At 42.8% G+C, this 19,643-nt stretch overlaps 1 protein-coding gene across 4 annotated transcripts in view; it reads left to right on the top strand.

Moving 5' to 3' along the window:
• LOC123992704 (roundabout homolog 2-like) overlaps nucleotides 1-19,643 on the top strand; it is a 66,503-nt gene that overhangs the window by 8,957 nt on the left and 37,903 nt on the right. For all 4 annotated transcript variants that reach the window (XM_046294137.1, XM_046294138.1, XM_046294136.1 and 1 more), the window contains exon 2: nucleotides 14,631-14,957. In XM_046294137.1, the coding sequence (XP_046150093.1) occupies nucleotides 14,631-14,957 (327 nt within the window). The remainder of the gene's footprint in view (nucleotides 1-14,630; nucleotides 14,958-19,643) is intronic.

The following is a 19,643-nucleotide window of genomic DNA, read 5'->3' as shown; positions in this document are numbered from 1 at the left end:
GGCAAAATGATGTCTTATCTGTTTTGTCCCTTCGCTATATTGGCATCAAACACGGCTTCACCTCTCCTAGGTTGGTTGACGCCTGGATCTTTTAATTTAAAGACGCTCGCTCCCTTCAGTCAGAACTTTGATATGAAATAATTCCTGGGGTTATTGTGATTTTGCTATCAATTATAAATAATATTGTGTTTGTAGCCTAATTGTATCCATGATCGTATGTTATCCATTCATGCTTTTTATATGTACTATTGGTTTTTGGTCCATTTACAATGAAATCATGCCACAGCCGGCCATGATAACAGAAACCTGTGTGTCCTTTGAAACCCTATATAAAGTGGTGACCTGCAGTTTTTGTCATTATACCCTCTTGAAGACAACTTGGTCTAAACAACATTGGAAAACATTTATTGCATCTGAGCTCTGTGTGTGTGTGCAGCTTTCTCTTTCTTCATAATTCAAACATCCTGATTATACACTGAATATATATATATATATATATATATATATATATATATATATAACAATTTCTAGTATTTTACTGCGTTAGTTCATCAGTCAATTGAAATCTATTCATTAGGGCCTAATTTTTGGATTTCGCATGAATGGGAATGCAGATATGCATCTGTCAGATGCCTCTTTAATTAAAAGTATGGGCGTTGTTTCTGAAAGTAAGTCAGTATCTAGTGTGACCACCATATGCAGGGTGACACATCTTCTTGGTATAGAGTTGATTGGGCTGTTGATTTGTGTCATGTTGTCCCACTTTAAAGGCTGTGCAAAGTTTCTCTCTATTGGTGGGAACTGGAACACAGTCGTGGCCAAAAGTTTTGACAATGACACAAATATTAATTTCCACAAAGTTTTCTGCGTCAGTGTCTTTAGATATTTTTGTCAGATGTTCCTATGGAATACTGAAGTATAATTACAAGCATTTCATAAGTGTCAAAGGCTTTTATTGACAATTACATGAAGTTGATGCAAAGAGTCAATATTTGCAGTGTTTTTCTTTTTCAAGACCTCTGCAATCTGCCCTGGCATGTGCCACATCCTGAATGATGGCAGCCCATTCTTGCATAATCAATGCTTGGAGTTAGTCAATTTGTGGGTTTTTGTTTGTCCACCCACCTCTTGAGAATTGACCACAAATTCTCAATGGGATTAAGGTCTGGGGAGTTTCCTGGCCATGGACCCAAAATATTGATGTTTTGTTCCCCTTCCTAAGGTAGCTTAGTGGTTAGAGCGTTGGACTAGTAACCGGAAGGTTGCAAGTTCAAACCCCTGAGCTGACAAGTTACAAATCTGTCGTTCTGCCCCTGAACAGGCAGTTAACCCACTGTTCCTAGGCTGTCATTGAAAATAAGAATTGGTTCTTAACTGACTTGCCTGGTTAAATAAAGGTACAATAAAATAAATTCCCTTATGGCAAGGTGCTCCATCATGCTGGAAAAGGCATAGTTCGTCACCGACCGGTTCCTGGATTCCCAGTCCTCAGCAGTACAATCCCTGTACATTTTTCAGAATATCAGTCTGACCCTGATGATTTTCCTGGAGAGAAGTGGCTTTTTTGCTGCCCTTCTTGACACCAGGCCATCCTCCTAAAGTCTTCGCCTCACTGTGCGTGCAGATGCACTCACACCTGCCTGCTGCCATTCCTGAGCAAGCTCTGTACTGGTGGTGCCCCGATCCTGCAGCTGAATCAACTTTAGGAGACGGTCCTGGCGCTTGCTGGACTTTCTTGGGCACCATGAAGTCTTCTTCACAACAATTGAACCACTCTCCTTGAAGTTCTTATTGATCTGAGAAATGGTTGATTTAGGTGCAGTCTTACTGGCAGCAATATCCTTGCTTGTGAAGCCCTTTTTGTGCAAAGCAATAAATGATGACGGCACATATTTCCTTGCAGGTAACCATGGCTGATATAGGAAGAACAATGATTCCAAGCGCCACCCTCCTTTTGAAGCTTCCAGCCTGTTATTCGAACTCAACCAGCATGACAGAGTGATCTCCAGCCTTGTTGTCGTCAACACTCACACCTATGTTAACGAGAGAATCACTGACATGATGTCAGCTGGTCCTTTTGTAGTAGGGCTGAAATGCAGTGGAAATGTTTTTTGGGGATTCAGTTCATTTGCATGGCAAAGAGGGACTTTGCAATTCATCTGATCACTCTTCATAATATTCTGGAGTATATGCAAATTGCCATCATACAGAGGCAGCAGACTTTGAAAATTAATATTTGTGTCATTCTTGACTTTTGGCCACGACTGTACATGTAGAACCCGAGCATCCCAAACATGCTCAATGGGTGACATGTCTGGTGAGTATGCAGGCCATGGAAGAACTGGGACATTTTAATCTTCCAGGAATTGTGTGCACATCCTTGCAACATGGGAAGGTGCATTATCATGCTGAAACATAAGGTGATGGCAGCTGATGAATGGCACTACAATGGGCCTCAGGATCTCATCACACTATCTCTGTGCATCAAAAATGCCTAGGATAAAATGCAATTGTTGTCCGTAGCTTATGCCTGCTCATACCATAACCCCACCACCATGGGGTGCTCGCTCACACGACGCCATACATGCAGTCTGCCAACTGCCAGGTACAGTTGAAACCGGGATTCATCCGTGAAGAGCACACTTCTCCAGCATGTCAGTGGCCATCGACGTTGAGCATTGAAGTCGGTTACGACGCCGAGCTCCAGTCAGGTCAAGACCCTGGTGACAACGAGCATATGTAACAGGGTTGAAATAGACTTTCTTAGTTGTATGAGTTTTGTCATAATTAAGCAGCCAGGTTGTATATAGATTTGGAGCCACCTGCTGTGTTATTATTTGTGCAACTGCATATATGTGCGCGTGATCACACAGTTTCCATCTTATGTATGTTAGGTTGAAAATTATATTGTTTTATCACTATCGATGTTGACATGTTAGCGTTGTCCTGTATTTACAATTTTATTGACATTTACAAAGTTAGCACGTTGCTGTACGCTAATGGCTAGCTAGTGTCCGTCCTGTACTTTCCTTGCTAATGAGGTGTCACCTCGAAGTGTAAATTTTATTTCATGTCACTTGGATTTCATGAGGCATATGCAGTTGCTCTGAAGATTACACTTTGTGTTGTGTTTATGTCTGCAGAATTAACTGTGAAAGAGACAGAACTGTGTCCTTTGTCGATGAGCCGTTACACCGGTATCGTGACCCGTTGGAATCTCAAGATCAGCCTGAAGCAGATCACTGGGGGAAGTGAAGATCAAGTGTGCTCTTCTGGTCAGATGTTTGGTTTTGGGGCCTGTAGGGCTGCTGTTTTTGTACTTTCAGTGTTGAGTTTCTTTTTTTCTGTTAATCTTTTTTAAATTCTACATTTGTTTAATCTAAAGGTGGTGTCATGGCTCACATTTACAACTGATAGTGAAATAGTTGACAATTTTATATTACTATTGCAAAGGGGAGGGGTGTTGTGGTTTGGCGAGCATACAGGTAGCAATGCGATGTCCAGTGGGTTTCGTGATCAGGGAGTGGGGACATCAGTCATTAGCTGAGTGATAGGAGAGTGGGGCAAGGTCAGAGCCTGAAGATTTCTACTCTACCAAGCCCAAACTGGGGGAGGACCCGGTAGACTACTGGATCAGGCTCAACAAAGCAGCAGATTTAGCTGATGAGGGTTTACACAGACAGGGTGGGAGGATGGAAAACATAAGTCTACAAGTAGCCTGCATGTTGGTGGAACATTGCCCTGATCCTGAGCTCACCTGCAGGTTCAACTGCAAAGCACTTGAGTGGAATTCTAGAGATGTTCAGGTGAGGATCAATGAGTACCAGAGGGAGCAGAGAGCCTTAATGAAACAAAGGAGCGTTTCACAGCTGAAGAGTCATGCCACTGCTCTGCATGAAGATCCCAATGTCACACAACAGAGCTAATGATAAAATGTCATGCCTCACACTCCTCCTTTGCTCCTGTTCCGGCTCAATGTCATCTGTGTCACACTGTTCCAACTCAAAGTCAACAGTATCAGAAGGAGAAAGTGCAGTGACAAAGCTGTGCTTCCCGGGAACACATCTCCCTTGCACACAACCCAAGGTCTCAACATCGTGCCAGAAAACAGGCCTACAAGTTCTGTAATGATACTAGTCACTCACTCTCCCATGCAATGAGACTGTTGTCTGTGCTTCCTCTGTTTTACTCCTGGTCATACGAGACATGCATCCCGCAGGCTTTTTTAAACATTGAAATGTATGGATGCAAGATGGTTGTTCCAATCTTGGTAGTAGAAGGTCAACATGATGAAGCACATCCTCTGTGAATCAAAACAATGTGACAATTATTGGAAAGCAGAGTTCTGTTTCTTGCCATATTATCTGGAATGTTATTAGCTGTTTCTCGCCATATTAGCTGGAAAGAACCACTGGAGAGGTGACTACATCCCTGACAAGATAAGAACAGTGAGATGTAACTCAGCCATTTGCCTTGATCCTGGTCGTGAGAATCATGTAAGCCACCGAAAACCACCGTTGTCTCCTGGCAGTCTGGTGATGACGGAACCTACTACTTCTCGCTCAGCACCACAGGGGATCATGGTGTTAAGGCTTGTTACGCCTCTGTGGGGAGACTGATGGGTCCCACTGAAGCTGGTCAACATGTCTGGCCGTCCTGTGTGACTGAAGCGCAATGTGAAGCTTGCAGATGTCTTTCCAGGTGTAGCAAGGGAGGAAATGCAAGATGGCGAACCAGAACAAAGTGCAGTCCACCTGGTCAGCTGTCCTCAAGCCACGTCTGAGGCCAATGTGACGGGCCACATGAGACACACGTTCCACGGAAAAGAAACTGAGACTGCTCGAGTTGAGTGATTTGGATCTCCCTCCTGTGACGTCAGATGGCTGACCTAGTAGTGCGCTTTGAAGATCTCTTTTCACATCCCCATCTTGATTGTGGAGAAGCTAAAGGATTTGTTCACAGAATCCGCATGACTGATAAAACCCCGTTCCGGCTTCCGTTCTGAAGAGTGCCTCCACATCAATACTAGAAGTTGCGCCAGGTCTTGAGCAAGAGAGGAAAAAGATCTCATCCGGAAATCGACACGTGAGTATTGTCACAACCTGGCTCTTAGATGTGGACTCCCTTGCTTGTCACCATGTTGTCAGTTAAGGAGTAACAAAATATTTATTAAATAACTAACCAAGTATAAAACTACAAAGGAATTCTAACCTGTGAGGGGTGTAATGGAGATGTATGGATGAAGGTAAAATGTGTTGAAGGGTGCACCTAATCAAAAAACATAATCAACCAGATCGCAAAACAAAATGGTGCTTGTGGAGAGAGGGAGAGCCAGGACTGGGCACCAGGAACTTTTATCTCCTAGTTATCCCAAATCCAGGTGCAACTTGTCACCTTAACCCAATCAGCTCCACCTGTCCCCAATCTGCAAATAAAAGCACAAACACAGAGGAGGAGGCAGGGAGAGTGTGGGGGGGGGGTGTGTAACAGTATGCATCTCCCCTGGTGCAAGTTTGGAAGAAAAATGGAGACCTTTTTGCATCTGTACAGACTTCTGCTGGTTGAACAAGAGGACCCAGAAGAAGGCACATTCTCTCCCGCGCCAGGCAGACTGCTTGGCTAAGCTTGGCGGCAACGCTCTATTCAGCACAATGGATTTCACCTCTGGGTTCTGTAACATGCCACTGCACGAAGATGACAGGAAGTATTCCACCTTCACAACAGCTATGGGGCTCTTCTGAATACAACCGTCTACCTCAGTCTCTATCATCCCTGGAAGCTTCATGCGCATGATGACAAGTATCTTCAGAGATCAGAACTTCATGAGTTTGCTGTGTTACTTGGATGATCTGTTTGGTCTTTGGCCCAGATAAGAAGTCGGCCTTGGAACACTTAGAGATGGTCTTTAGCAGGCTTCGTAGTCAACATGAAGTTGGCCCCAAAGAAGTGCTTCTTCCTCAGGAAGTCTGTCAAGTTCCTTGGTCACATAATTTCTGAAAATGGTGACCCTAGTAAAGTCAACAGCATCTCTAAGATGAGCAGTGCTGATCTGATGGAGTTTGATGGTGTGACTACTTCACAGATGGATGTGGTTCCTTGGCATGGTAAACAACTACAACCAACACTTTGCCAGGTTTCGCCGCAATAGCCAGACTTCTCTTCTCATTGTCGACTGGATCAAAGAGAACCCAAGGGTCGTCAAAGTAAAGCCCTCCTCACAGCGTCGAAAGTCACAGACTGGACACCCAAACATGAGCAGGCCTTCGAAAATGTTTAAGACATCTCTAGTAAACACGGTGGTGTTGGCACACTGACTTCTCCCGTTCGTTCATGTTGTTGACAGTTGCGTCCCTGGATGGCATATGCGCTGTCCTGTAGCAAGATGGAGAAACTTGTGCCAGACCCATTACATTTGCTAGCAAGTCCTTGTCTCAGTCTCAGAATAACTACCCAGCTCATCGGTTAGAGTTCCTGGCAAAGTGGTCGATCTGCAACAAATTCAGTCACTTGTTGAAAGCTCATGTCTTTACTGTTTGGACTATCCACAATCCACTTACTCACATTAATGACCAAGCTGAGGCTGGACTGCCAGTAAAGATTTTGATATCAAGTACGTGCCAGGTCCTCAATATGGTTGCTGATGCTCTGAGTCGAGTGCCCTTTGTCAAAGGTGTTGGCCACAGGCTGCTTCATGAGCTCTATGAAAACCTCCTTAGCGTTGTTCAAGCATTGTCAAACACTTCAGTCCATGATGCTTTCAGGTGGTGCAGTGATCTCAAAGGCAACCTCAACTGCGTAAGCTCACAGAACCTCCACTTCTGTCTACATGTTCTCAGTCCTTGGTAGAGGATGAGGTGTCAAGCCATACTCCAGTCACATGACAACTGGGAAACGGGAGCTAGAACATGTGCTGTTGAAATGGTTCATTTACCTCAACTGATACCTCCTGGTCAAGACACCTTACCTGCCTACTCTGAGAAGGAGCTTCTTGATGAGCAACTCAACGACAGGACCCTTTCTCATGTGCTATTCAATGTGGAGACAACGCAGGCCTTCTAGAAGAGAAAGAGCAAGAGATACTGTTAGTCTAGTCATCAGATACTTGAAGAGCTGGGAGACGCTAGTTGTCAGGTAATGCCATACTGTACAGAGTCTCACAAGATCAGTTATCGAAGACAATGAGGTTCCAGTACATCCTTGGTTTCCACCGTTGCATTGTCAGCAAGACCATTGAGCCTGATGGCAGGGCTTCACTGGAAAGTATCACCTTGACTAGGCCACTACGACTGGTTTGTATCTATTTCTGTTCTGCTGAAGATTCAAGCAAGAAGTCCATTGACGTACTAGTGATAACAGATCAATTTACAAGAATAGCTCAATCGTTTCCCTACAGAGCCTAATCCGCTAAGCAGGTGGCAAGAATCCTGTGGGACCGATACTTCTGTGTGTATGGATTTCTTGAGAGAATTCATAGTGACCAATGGGCAAGTTTCGAGAGTCAGTTGATCAGTGAGTTACTCCGAGTTTCTGGTGTGAGGAAGTAGCACACGACACCGTATCACCCGATGGGGAATGGCAGCAAGGAACGTTTCAATCGGACACTTGGCAACATGATCCGAGCTCTAGCACCGAACACTTAGCAAGACTGTCCGAGACACCTGCAGACATTGACGTTCATGTACAATTGCACCACCCGTGAGACAACAGGGTGCGCACCCTTCTACCTGATGTATGGAAGGATGCCTTGTCTGCCAGTAGATGTGCTTTTCAGAAACACTGAACGATCCAGCTGTTACCAGTTACGACAAGTATGTGGTGTCGCTCTCCAATGATCTGAAGGATGCTATGGTGATAGCGCAGGAACATGCTGCAAAAGCACAAAATGGACAAACTGAGATCTACAACAGAAAGGTCAAGGGGCCTGCCAAAGAAGTCGGCGATGGAGTACTATTGGCAAACAAAGACAGAGGAAAGTGGCGGATCGCTGGGAATCAACCATTTACACTGTGGTCGGACAAGAATCCAGTCACTCACACATACAGAATATGTAATGCAGCCACTGGAAAGGGAAAAAGTAGTTCATCTTAACCTGATCATGTTGATCAACTTCTTCCCAGTAGAATTTATCTATTTACATTTATCTACACTAAGTGACCCTGATCTTAATATTCAAGCAAATATTTGCAAGTTACTGATCCAAGCCTTCAGAGATTAAGCAAAACTATAGTTGTGACTCACCCAATCGTTTAGTGAAGATTTCAGTTTCCATTATTTTTACATGAGCATTGTACTTTATTGATGAGGTCTAGTACTACACAGTGTAGATGTGTAGAAAGGCATCCTACAGCCAGTAGTTGGTTTGAGAGTTTGGCTAACTTTCCTTCCACTTCATCCTTTTGGGATACTTCAAATGTTGGTTTTCTTGTAAATGGACCTTTTTATATGTTGTATGATTGTATGTATTTGTGTTGTGTATGTCTGCAGGTACGTGCTCCCAAACTGTTCTGGAACAATGTTACTGTACACATGTAGCCCATAGTGCTGTAGTGCTGTGTTATGGCAGATGGAGTCATAAATTAAGCGCTCCTCTGTAGTCATGTTGTTACAGATGTAATGATTTGATATCTACAACTATTACAAAAAGCAAGAGTTGTTACACTTTGAAGGAGATTTCATGACGGATTTTGCAGTTGCTCTGAAGTTTACACATTGTTGTGTTTACGTCTGCAGAATACTGTGAAACTGTGAAAGAGAACGGCACTGTGTCCTTTGTCGATGAGCCGTTACAAATGCAGATGAGCTTTTACCATCATTCTTTATATAATTTCTGTGTTTCGTAGTATAGAAACTTATATTTATTCAGTTTAGTCACATGATTTCTCAATTTGCAGTACGTTTGCCAATCGGTTGTGCACCCAGATTTATTTGCCATTCTTTTTGCCTCTTCCCTCTCAGCCATACCATTTTTCAATTCCTCATCATTCCTCTGGGATTTAAATTTTAACAGTAATTTTCTCAATGGGTGCATGCTTATTAGTTACTGGAATAAGCAATTTCATAAATGTGTCAAGTACAGCATCTGGTTGAACCTCATTACACACCACAGACTAACATTATCACTACAAAACGTATTGTATGACTTCTTATAAACTATATTAGGCTCAGCATTGATAACTTAATCTGATGGATTTGGATACTGCTTAAAAGCGCATTAGTAAAGATGTATTTAATACATGGTGATTTCATTCCTGTGCTGTTTGTAACTACCCTCGTAGGTTTACTGGTAACCTGAACCAGGTTTCAGGCACTGGTTACAGTTTGAAGCTTTTTCTTGAGTGGGCAGCTTCATTGAAAGCCAGTCAATATTTAAATTGCCCAGAAGATATACTTCTCTATTGATATCAAAAACATTTTATTTGTCACATGCACTGAATAAAACGGGTGTAGACCTTACAGTGAAATGCTTACTCACAAGCCCTTAACCAACAATGCAGTTTTAAATGCAGTTTTAAAAATAAGAAATATATTAACATATAAAGAGCAGCAGTAAAATAACAGGGAGTACCGGTACAGAGTTAATGTACGGGGGCACCGGTTAGTCGAGGCACCGGTTAGTCGAGGTAATCTATACAGTCGTGGCCAAAAGTTTTGAGAATGACACATTCATTTTCACAAAGTATGCTGCCTCAGTTTTTATGATGTCAATTTGCGTATACTCCAGAATGTTAGGAAGAATGAAATGCAATTAATTGCAAAGTCCCTCTTTGCCATGCAAATGAACTGAATACCACAAAAACATGTACACTGCATTTCAGCCCTGCCACAAAAGGATCAGCTGACATCATGTCAGTGATTTCTCTCGTTAACTCAGGCGTGAGTGTTGACGAGGACAAGGCTGGAGATCACTCTGTCATGCTGATTGTGTTTAAATAACAGACTGGAAGCTTCAAAAGGAGGGTGGTGCTTGGAATCATTGTTCTTTCTGTCACTCATGGTTACCTGCAAGGAAACACGTGCCATCATCATTGCTTTGCACAAAAAGGGCTTCACAGGCAAGGATATTGCTGTCAGTAAGATTGCACCTAAATCAACCATTTATTGGATCCTCAAGAACTTCAAGGAGAGCGGTTAAATTGTTGTGAAGAAGGCTTCAGTGCGCCAAAGAAAGTCCAGCAAGCGCCAGGACCGTCTCCTAAAGTTGATTCGGCTGCGGGATTGGGGCAACACCAGTACAGAGCTTGCTCAGGAATGGCAGCAGGCAGGTGTGAGTGCATCTGCATGTACAGTGAGGCGAGGAATTTTGGAGGATGGCCTGGTGTCAAGAAGGGCAGCAAAGAAGCCACTTCTCTTCAGGAAAATCATCAGGGACAGACTGATATTCTGCAAAAGGTACAGGGATTGGACTGCTGAGGACAGGGACTGTCATTTTCTCTGGATCCCCTTTCCGATTGTTTGTGGCATCCGGAAAAAAGCTTGTCCGACAAAGACAAAGTGAGAGCTACCATCAGTCCTGTGTCGTGCAAACAGTAAAGCATCCTGAGACCATTCATGTATGGGGTTGCTTCTCAGCCAAGGGAGTGGGCTCACTCACATTTTTGCCTAAGAACACAGCCATGAATAAAGAATGGTACCAACACATCCTCCAAGGGCAACTTCTCCCAACCATCCAGGAAGAGTTTGGTGATGAACTATGCCTTTTCCAGCATGATGGCGCACCTTGCCATAAGGTAAAAGTGAATGACTCGTAAATGACTCGGGGAACAAAACATCGATATTTTGGGTCCATGGCCAGGAAACTCCCCAGACCTTAATCCCATTGAGAATTTGTGGTCAATCCTCAAGAGGTGGGTGGACAAACAAAAACCCACAAATTCTGACAAACTCCAAGCATTGATTATGCAAGAATGGGCTGCCATCAGTCAGGATGTGGCTGAGAGGTTACTTGACAGCATGCCAGGGCGATTGCAGAGGTCTTGAAAAAGAAGGGTCAACACTGCAAATATTGACTCTTTGCATCAACTTCATGTAATTGTCAATAAAAGCCTTTGACACTTATGAAATGCTTGTAATTATACTTCAGTATTCCATAGTAACATCTGACAAAATATCTAAAGACACCGAAACAGCAAACTTTGATAATGAATATTTGTGTCATTCTCAACTTTTGGCCACAACTGTATATATACCTTATACTGGGGTAGTCCGTCATTGTAAATAAGAATTTGTTCTTAACGGACTTGCCCAGTTAAATACATTTGGAAATAACCATGGAATTTTTTTTTCAACAATTTTTTTGTTGTTGAAGTTTTTGAATACATTTGAATATTTGTAGCTACTTTTGAAGTAAATACCTTCAGTCATCACTGCTCTGATTCACTATTTCCAGTACCAGTCAAAGGTTTTGACAGGCCTACTCATTCAAACTTTGTGGAAATTAATATTTGTGTCATTCTCAACTTTTGGCTACGACTGTACATGTGGGTAGAGTTAATCACATACATTTATCAAGTATTTCACATGTTATCCAGGCACTGACTGTTAGCACTTTATAGCTCTATAGCAGGAATGGGCTTTAGATGAGGTAGAGAAACCTGTAGCTGTATTACTTCAACAGCATTTAACATGATATCCTTACGCTTTTACAGGAATGGGCTTCTGAATTTAAACAGCCACACTGCCACCATTTGGCATTTCTGTCATTTATGTAGATGTTATAACCAGTTAATGCTACCACTGTATAATCAAAGGTATTATCCTTATTTCTTAAGCAACATATGTTAATGTCGGCTATTTTTATTGCTTTACTGGGAAGTGTCATGATGTTGGCCTGGGGGTAGGTTTGACAGTCATAAATACCTCTTCCCCCCCCCCCTTTTTCCTCTCTACCCTACTGATGTGACATTTGAAAATCCCTTGGTTAACATAGATTCTGTGAACATCAGAAGGTGGTATTCTGGTGGTATATTCTGGTAACTTAATGAATATGTCAGTTCGGTTGTCATCTGAGACATTCTCATCAATGATAGGATGACAAACTCTACAGTGGAAAGTCTGCACATTGTAGTTATCGGATTCACATGGAATTGTTTGAATATAAATGTTTGAATATACAATTATTGGTGAAGAGATTAAATGTAATTTTAGCTTCCAAATGACAGATTTGGGTTTTCATAAAGTTAGGGCTCTGCTCAATCAGTGGCCCGCCCCTGTGACGAGACATGGGTTATAAAACATTTCAAACACACCCTTCTTGCTCCACTATATAAAGCCTTGACAAAAATGTAACCTCCTGTTCCGAGGATGTGGGGACGACGGTCCATACGTTAAAAGGACTAACATGTCAACTACAGAACTAAGCCAACCTCAGCGTGAGCTTTGGTTGCGAATGGTATGAACTTTGAAATCCTATTCACTACAGAAGTGATACCTCCTAGTCATTAAGTTAGCAACAGCAGCTGCAAACGTGGGCTAGGAAAGAACAGAGTATCCCATCTACCACACAACGACATTACTACAATGTATACAATCTACTACCACAGACATTCTTCAAAGGACTCAGAAGGCCGTGTTGCCCAACCATCTACCACCAACCTACCGAAGCGCAGCTCAGAGTAAATATTTATTGCATTTTCCTTTTCCAAATGGGCGGTAATTTAGAATGCATAAGATACTGTATTTACGATAGCACAGCTTCGCCCTCAGTTCCTCAGTCTTCCCGCTCTTTCACTCAAACCCAGCCACTTTTCTTTTGTGTAACCAGCTGTCATATCTATTCCGCCCGCTAGGGACGTTTTCCTTTATGACGTAATTTGTAATCAAGATATGATTTAAATATGTGCATGTGTTATTCTGTGTGATTAGTTAGGTATTTAGTAAATAAATAATTAAACCCAATTTTGTATTGCTGATTCCACTTGTTAGCCAGGGTTCGTGCAGATAACCAATAATTTACAACGTTCAGATGAGACTGATTTACGCTAACGATTAATATTGACTGTTATTGATGTAAAATATTACTGTCTTTAAGAGTTTATTCGGAAGACAACCGCTCTCTAAATATTATTTTGTGGTTCCCGACTCTAGTTCATTACATTTACATGATTAGCTCAATCGGGTAATATTAATGACGGAGAAATTATTTTATAGAATAGCATGTCATATCACTTAATCCGACATAGCCAAAGACACGACAGGGTACACACATACATGGTCCCCTAAAATGGGGAGGATTATGTACAAAAAGTGTTGTAATTTCTAAACGGTTCACCCGATATGGATGAATACCCTCAAATTAAAGCTGACAGTCTGCACTTTGACCTCCTACTCATTGTATAATTTCAACAACAAAACATTCACTGTCCCAATAGTTTTGGAGCTCACTGTATGTCAATATGCTGCTGTATGCTCCTCCCCCACCAAATGCTTCTGGTAATGGAAGATGTTCACTTCACTGGAGATTATAGACTGACTGCAGTAAAAATAACTCATGATATTCAATGGCATGGTGAACATTTGGATTCAGAAAATCTTAACTATTTCATTGCTGGTCTATTCAGTTGAAGTTTTATAAACAGGCAAACAAGTAAGCAAAAAACAGATGGACAGGAAAACATAAGATCACAATTAAACAAAGGAGAACCATAGAGATTTTTTTACAATCAATCTGTTCACACACAGCACATTGGAGGCCTTTTTACTTCATTTTAATGATTCACATTCCAGACACAAAACTGTAGTGCACATTGTTAGAGCATCTACTCTAAAAGCTTAGCTAAAGCCCTTGACTTGGAGAAGTACTCGTCTCCCATACAGCAGAGGGTAACAGTAATGGATCTCAAGAGGGAGGGATATGGGAGAGTGCTCTCTCTTTTTCTCAATCTTTCTATTTCTCACTCTCTATTGGCTTTCTCTCTGTTTTAGTTAGCGTCTCACTGGCCTTCATGTCTTCTCTGCTGAAATCCTGATTGACATTGAGATTGGCTATTACCATCTCAGAAGTTTGGCCAGATCTCCTGTGGCTTCTTCCTCCTTTTGAAAATACCCATCAGAATAAACCGGTCTTCTTCTGCAGGATTTACCGTACCTACCATTACTGACAATTGCCATCTCAATGGATGTGGTTAAAAGGCTATATGGTATGATGTAGTCCATTACGGTGTGAACAGTATACAAGGATACTTCCTTAACTATGCTAAAGGGGCTGTCTGAAAAGGTGTCTAATTAAATAGGTGAATAACAGAGGCCTATAAGGTGAAAGAAAGATGTGATTTATCTCTACGGAGTCAAAATCCACCCTGGGGATAAACAACAACATGGGATCTTCAGTACTAAAGTTCTGAGCCTTGTCAGCTTTACTATCATGGTGCATCAGTAGCAGATCTCAGTGGTGAGCGAGATGTATTTCTCTCTTGTCCAACCCATCTGCCTCTTCCTCAGACTTCATGCATCCTTACGTCCATGTCAGTGGAGATGATGGATTTGGGTTTGCCTGTCAGGGCTTTTCTATTGCCTTTTTTCTCAATGGGATTACATTGTGTTTTGATGTTTTCTTTCAGAGATGGCAGGTTTGGGCTACAGTATGAATGACTGATAGACAGCTACATGGATAGTAACCTTATTTCAACTCGCAGGGTCCCGGGCACGTTTTGAGGACAGCCCACCTTGGATCGTGGAGAACCCCTCTGACCTGATTGTGTCCAAGGGGGAGCCCGCCACCCTTAACTGCAAGGCAGAGGGGAGGCCTAACCCCACTGTGGAGTGGTACAAGGACGGTGAGCGGGTGGAAACAGACTGGGATGACCCTCGGTCTCACCGCATGCTCCTTCCCAGCGGCTCCCTCTTCTTTCTGCGTATCGTCCACGGACGACGCTCTAAACCAGATGAGGGCGTCTACACCTGTGTGGCACGTAACTACCTAGGAGAGGCTGTCAGTCACAACGCTTCGCTGGAAGTAGCCAGTAAGTCTTTGTCATTTTACTTGCTGTATATGTCACCCATGACCAGTGGTGGAAAAAGTACCCAATTATCATACTTGAGTTTAAGTAAAGATATCTTAATAGAAAGTGACTCTAGTAGAAGTGACTCTAGTAGAAGTGAAAGTCACCCTGTAAAATCCAACTTCAAATCAGATTTTGTCACATACACATAGTTAGCAGGTGTTAATGCGAGTGTGGCGAAATGCTTGTGCCTCTAGTTCCGACAATGCAGTAATAACCAACAAGTAATCTAACCTAACAATTCCACAACAACTACCTTATACACACAAGTGTAAAGGGATGAAGAATATGTACATAAAAAATATATGAATGAGTGATTGTACAGAACGGCATAGGCAAGATGCAGTAGATGGTATCGAGTACAATATATGAGATGAGTAATGTAGGGTATGTAAACATTATATTAAGTGGCATTGTTTAAAGTGGCTAGTGATACATTTCTACATCAATTTTTCCATTAATAAAGTGGCTGGAGTTGAGTCAGTATGTTGGCAGCAGCCACTCAATGTTAGTGGTGGCTGTTTAACAGTTTGAATGCCTTGAGATAGAAGCTGTTTTTCAGTCTCTCGGTCCCTGCTTTTATGCACCTGTACTGACCTCGCCTTCTGAGTGATAGCGGGGTGAACAGGCAGTGGCTCGGTGGTTGTTGTCCTTGATGATCTTTATGGCCTTCCTGTGACATCGGGTGGTGTAGGTGTCCTGGAGGGCAGGTAGTTTGCCCCCGGTGATGCATTGTGCAGACCTCATTATCCTCTGGAGAGCTTTACGGTTGTGGGCGGAGCAGTTGCCGTGCCAGGCGGTGATGCAGCCCGACAGAATGCTCTCGAATGTGCATCTGTAAAAGTTTGAGTGCTTTTGGTGAAATTTCTTCAGCCTCTTGAGGTTGAAGAGGCGCTACTGCGCCTTCGCCACACAGTTTGTCCGTGATGTGTACGCCGAGGAACATAAAACTTACTACCTTCTCCACTACTGTCCCGTCGATGTGGATATTAGGGTGCTCCCTCTGCTGTTTCCTGAAATCCATGATCATCTCCTTTGTTTTGTTGACGTTGAGTGTGAGGTTATTTTTCCTGACACCACACTCAGAGGACCCTCACCTCCTCCCTGTAGGCCGTCTCGTCGTTGTTGGTAATCAAGCCTACCACCGTAGTGTCGTCTGCAAACTTGATGATGGAGTTGGAGGCGTGCATGGCCACACAATCGTGGGTGAACAGGGAGTACAGGAGAGGGCTCAGAACGCACCCTTGTGGGGTCAGCGGGGTGAAGATGTTGTTACCTACCCTCACCACCTGGGGGCAGTCCGTCAGGAAGTCCAGTACCCAGTTGCACAGGGCAGGGTCGAGACCCAGGTTCTCGAGCTTGATGACGAGTTTGGGCGGTACGGGCGGTACTATGGTGTTAAATGCTGAGCTGTAGTCGATGAACAGCATTCTCACATAGGTATTTGGTTTTAAATATACTTAAGTATAATTAAATGTAATTAGCGTTTTCTAAAAGTATAAATAATAATCCTTATTAAGCAAACTAGACGGCACCATTTTCTTTTATTTAAAATTTACGGATAGTCAGGGGCACGCTCCAATACTCAGACATTATTCACAAACGAAGCATGTGTCCGCCAGATCAGAGGCAGTAGGAATGATCAGGGATGTTCTCTTGATAGGGGCAGAATGACAGATTTTTACCTTGTCAGCTCGGCGATTTGATCCAGCAACCTTTTGGTTACTAGCCCAACGCTCTAACCACTAGGCTACATGCCCACCCCACTATTATCATGGCCCTCAGTCTCAAGTGGTTGTCACTAGTTACCACACACAAAGTCATGAACCCAGCCTGTTTCTACATTTCCTCTTCTTAAAATCTGTTTTTAACCCTAACATTAAACACACTGCTAATCTTATGCCTTACCCTAAACTTAAATAAAGAAAAAATGATTTTTAAAATTTGATTTGATAAAGCCAATCCGACTTTGGTATGCTGTTTTCTCTCTTTCCCCTTGTAATTGTGTCGGTGTGGCGTGACACTGGGCTGAATGCATACCCTTTCTGGCATTAGGAAATGGATTAGCAGAGTGTGTTGATTAGGAAAATGAGCATAACAGATTAGGGAATGTCTCCTTGTTAAAAACACAAAACAGCAATTTGCCTGCATCTTGTCTTTCACCAGAGCACAAAGGCAGCCAAGCCACCTCAGCCTCTCTAACTGCTCATGGCTCACTGACCTCCATCACAGCACATGTTCAAAAATAGGGCCAGCTTTAGTTCAGCTTCCATAATAAGTGATATTTCCACACTCATAACTGCCTTAATGTTGCTGGACCCCAGGAAGATTAGCTACTGCCTTGGCAACAGCTAATGGGGATCCTTTAATAAATACAAATAAACAGAAGAACATCAAATATTAGAGAAACTACAAATATTAGAGCAAAACCGTTTCTAGAGAAAAACATTTAAGCATCACAGTTATGATGTTTTTGATGATGAATTCTCCTCAGCCAGTGGAGATGTAGCCGGAGATGACATTCTCCTCAGCCAGTGGAGATGTAGCCGGAGATGACATTCTCCTCAGCCAGTGGAGATGTAGCCGGAGATGACATTCTCCTCAGCCAGTGGAGATGTAGCCGGAGATGACATTCTCCTCAGCCAGTGGAGATGTAGCCGGAGATGACATTCTCCTCAGCCAGTGGAGATGTAGCCGGAGATGACATTCTCCTCAGCCAGTGGAGATGTAGCCGGAGATGACATTCTCCTCAGCCAGTGGAGATGTAGCCGGAGATGACATTCTCCTCAGCCAGTGGAGATGTAGCCGGAGATGACATTCTCCTCAGCCAGTGGAGATGTAGCCGGAGATGACAGTCATACCAATAAGGCTATGCATCTCCTAGAGGCAGGCACTCTAATGGTAACTAACCGCAGCAATGACTGTATTGTCCCAGGTATGCTGCCTCTGGGTTGCTGGGGCATATGTTAAGACCGTAGGGTGGTAGTGTTCTTAACTTCACCCATCCCCACCAAGTTGTGGTGGGTTGAGGATAGTGTTAGAAGTGTGGATACTAGGAACAACAGGTGGAGGGAGGAAGAGCTTTAGAAGAGCCCCCCCCCCCCTCCCCTCCATTTGTGAGCAGTAATTAGTACTGCTGCAGCTGTTAGACTGGCTTAAATCATTGAGGAGCTAATAGGATGGCTGGCTTTCTGGGTTGTTAAAGGCTGTTGTTGTCCACCCAAATCTCATGAATACCACCAGCCAGACTAATTAGTCAACACGCCTGCTTAAAAGACTATACCTATCATACTGTCATATAGAATTTACAGGAGTCTGTCTGTTTGTGTTCTGTTGATACAGTCCAGTCGGAAAGTATTCAGACCCCTTGACTTTTCCCACATTTAGTTAGGTAACAGCCTTATTCTAAAATTGATTTAAATTATATTTTTTCCTCAATCTACACAATACACCATAATATCAAAGCGAAAACAGGTTTTTAGATTTATTTTGCAAATGTATTAAAAGCTTAACCTGCTGTGCTTTTCCAACAGCCTTGAAGGAGTTCCCACACATGCTGAGCACTTGTTGGCTGCTTTTCCTTCACTCTGCAGTCCAACTCATCCCAAACCATCTCAATTAGGTTGAGGTCGGGTGATTTGTGGAGGCCAGGTCATCTGATGCAGCACTCCATCACTCTCCTTCTTGGTCAAATAGCCCTTGAGGTGTGTTTTGGTTCATTGTCTTGTTGAAAAAGACACAGCGGTTGGAACCAAACCATCTTAAATTTGAACTCCTCAGAACAAAGGACAGATTTCCACCGGTCTAATGTCCATTGCTCGTGTTTCTTGGCCCAAGCAAGTCTCTTATTCTTTTTGGTGTCCTTTAGTAGTGGTTTCTTTGCAGCAAATCGGCCATGAATCGGCCTGATTCACGCAGTCTTCTATGAACAGTTGATGTTGTCTGTTACTTGAATTGAATTTATTTGGGCTGCAATTTCTGAGGCTGGTTACTTCTAATTAACTTATTTTCTGCAGCAGAGGTAACTCTGGGTCTCCTTTCCTGTGGTGGTCCTCATGAGAGCCGGTTTCATCATAGTGCTTGATGGTTTTTGCGACTGCACTTGAAGAAACTTTCAAAATACTTAATTTTCAGATTGACTGTCTTAAAGTAATGGACTGTCATTTCTCTTTGCTTATTTGAGCTGTTCTTGTCATAATATGAACTGAATGGCTCAAATGGCGCATTAAGAAGAAAATTCCACAAATCAACTTTTAACAAGGCACACCTGCTAATTGAAATGCATTCCAGGTGATTACCTCATGAAGCAGTTTGAGAGAATGCCAAGGGTGTGCAACGCTGTCATCAAGGCAAAAGGTGTCTACTTTGAAGAATCTCAAATATATTTTGATTTGATCACCCTTTTTTGGTTACTACATGATTCCTTATGTGTTATTTAATAGTTATGTCTTCACTATTATTCTACAATGTAAAGTAAAGATCCCTCCCAGACCCTTTGCTATAAGACTTGAAATTGAGCTCCGGTGCATCCTGTTTCCATTGATCATCCTTGATGTTTCTACAATTTGATTGGAGTCCACCTGTGGTAAATTCAATTGATTGGACATCATTTGGAAAGGCTCACACCTGTCTATATAAGGTCCCACA

Source organism: Oncorhynchus gorbuscha, linkage group LG13, assembly GCF_021184085.1.
Source record: "Oncorhynchus gorbuscha isolate QuinsamMale2020 ecotype Even-year linkage group LG13, OgorEven_v1.0, whole genome shotgun sequence".
Classification (NCBI taxonomy): Eukaryota; Metazoa; Chordata; class Actinopteri; order Salmoniformes; family Salmonidae; genus Oncorhynchus; species Oncorhynchus gorbuscha.
Note: the sequence above shows the minus strand (reverse complement) of the source record. Positions and strands in the feature narration are given on the sequence as shown.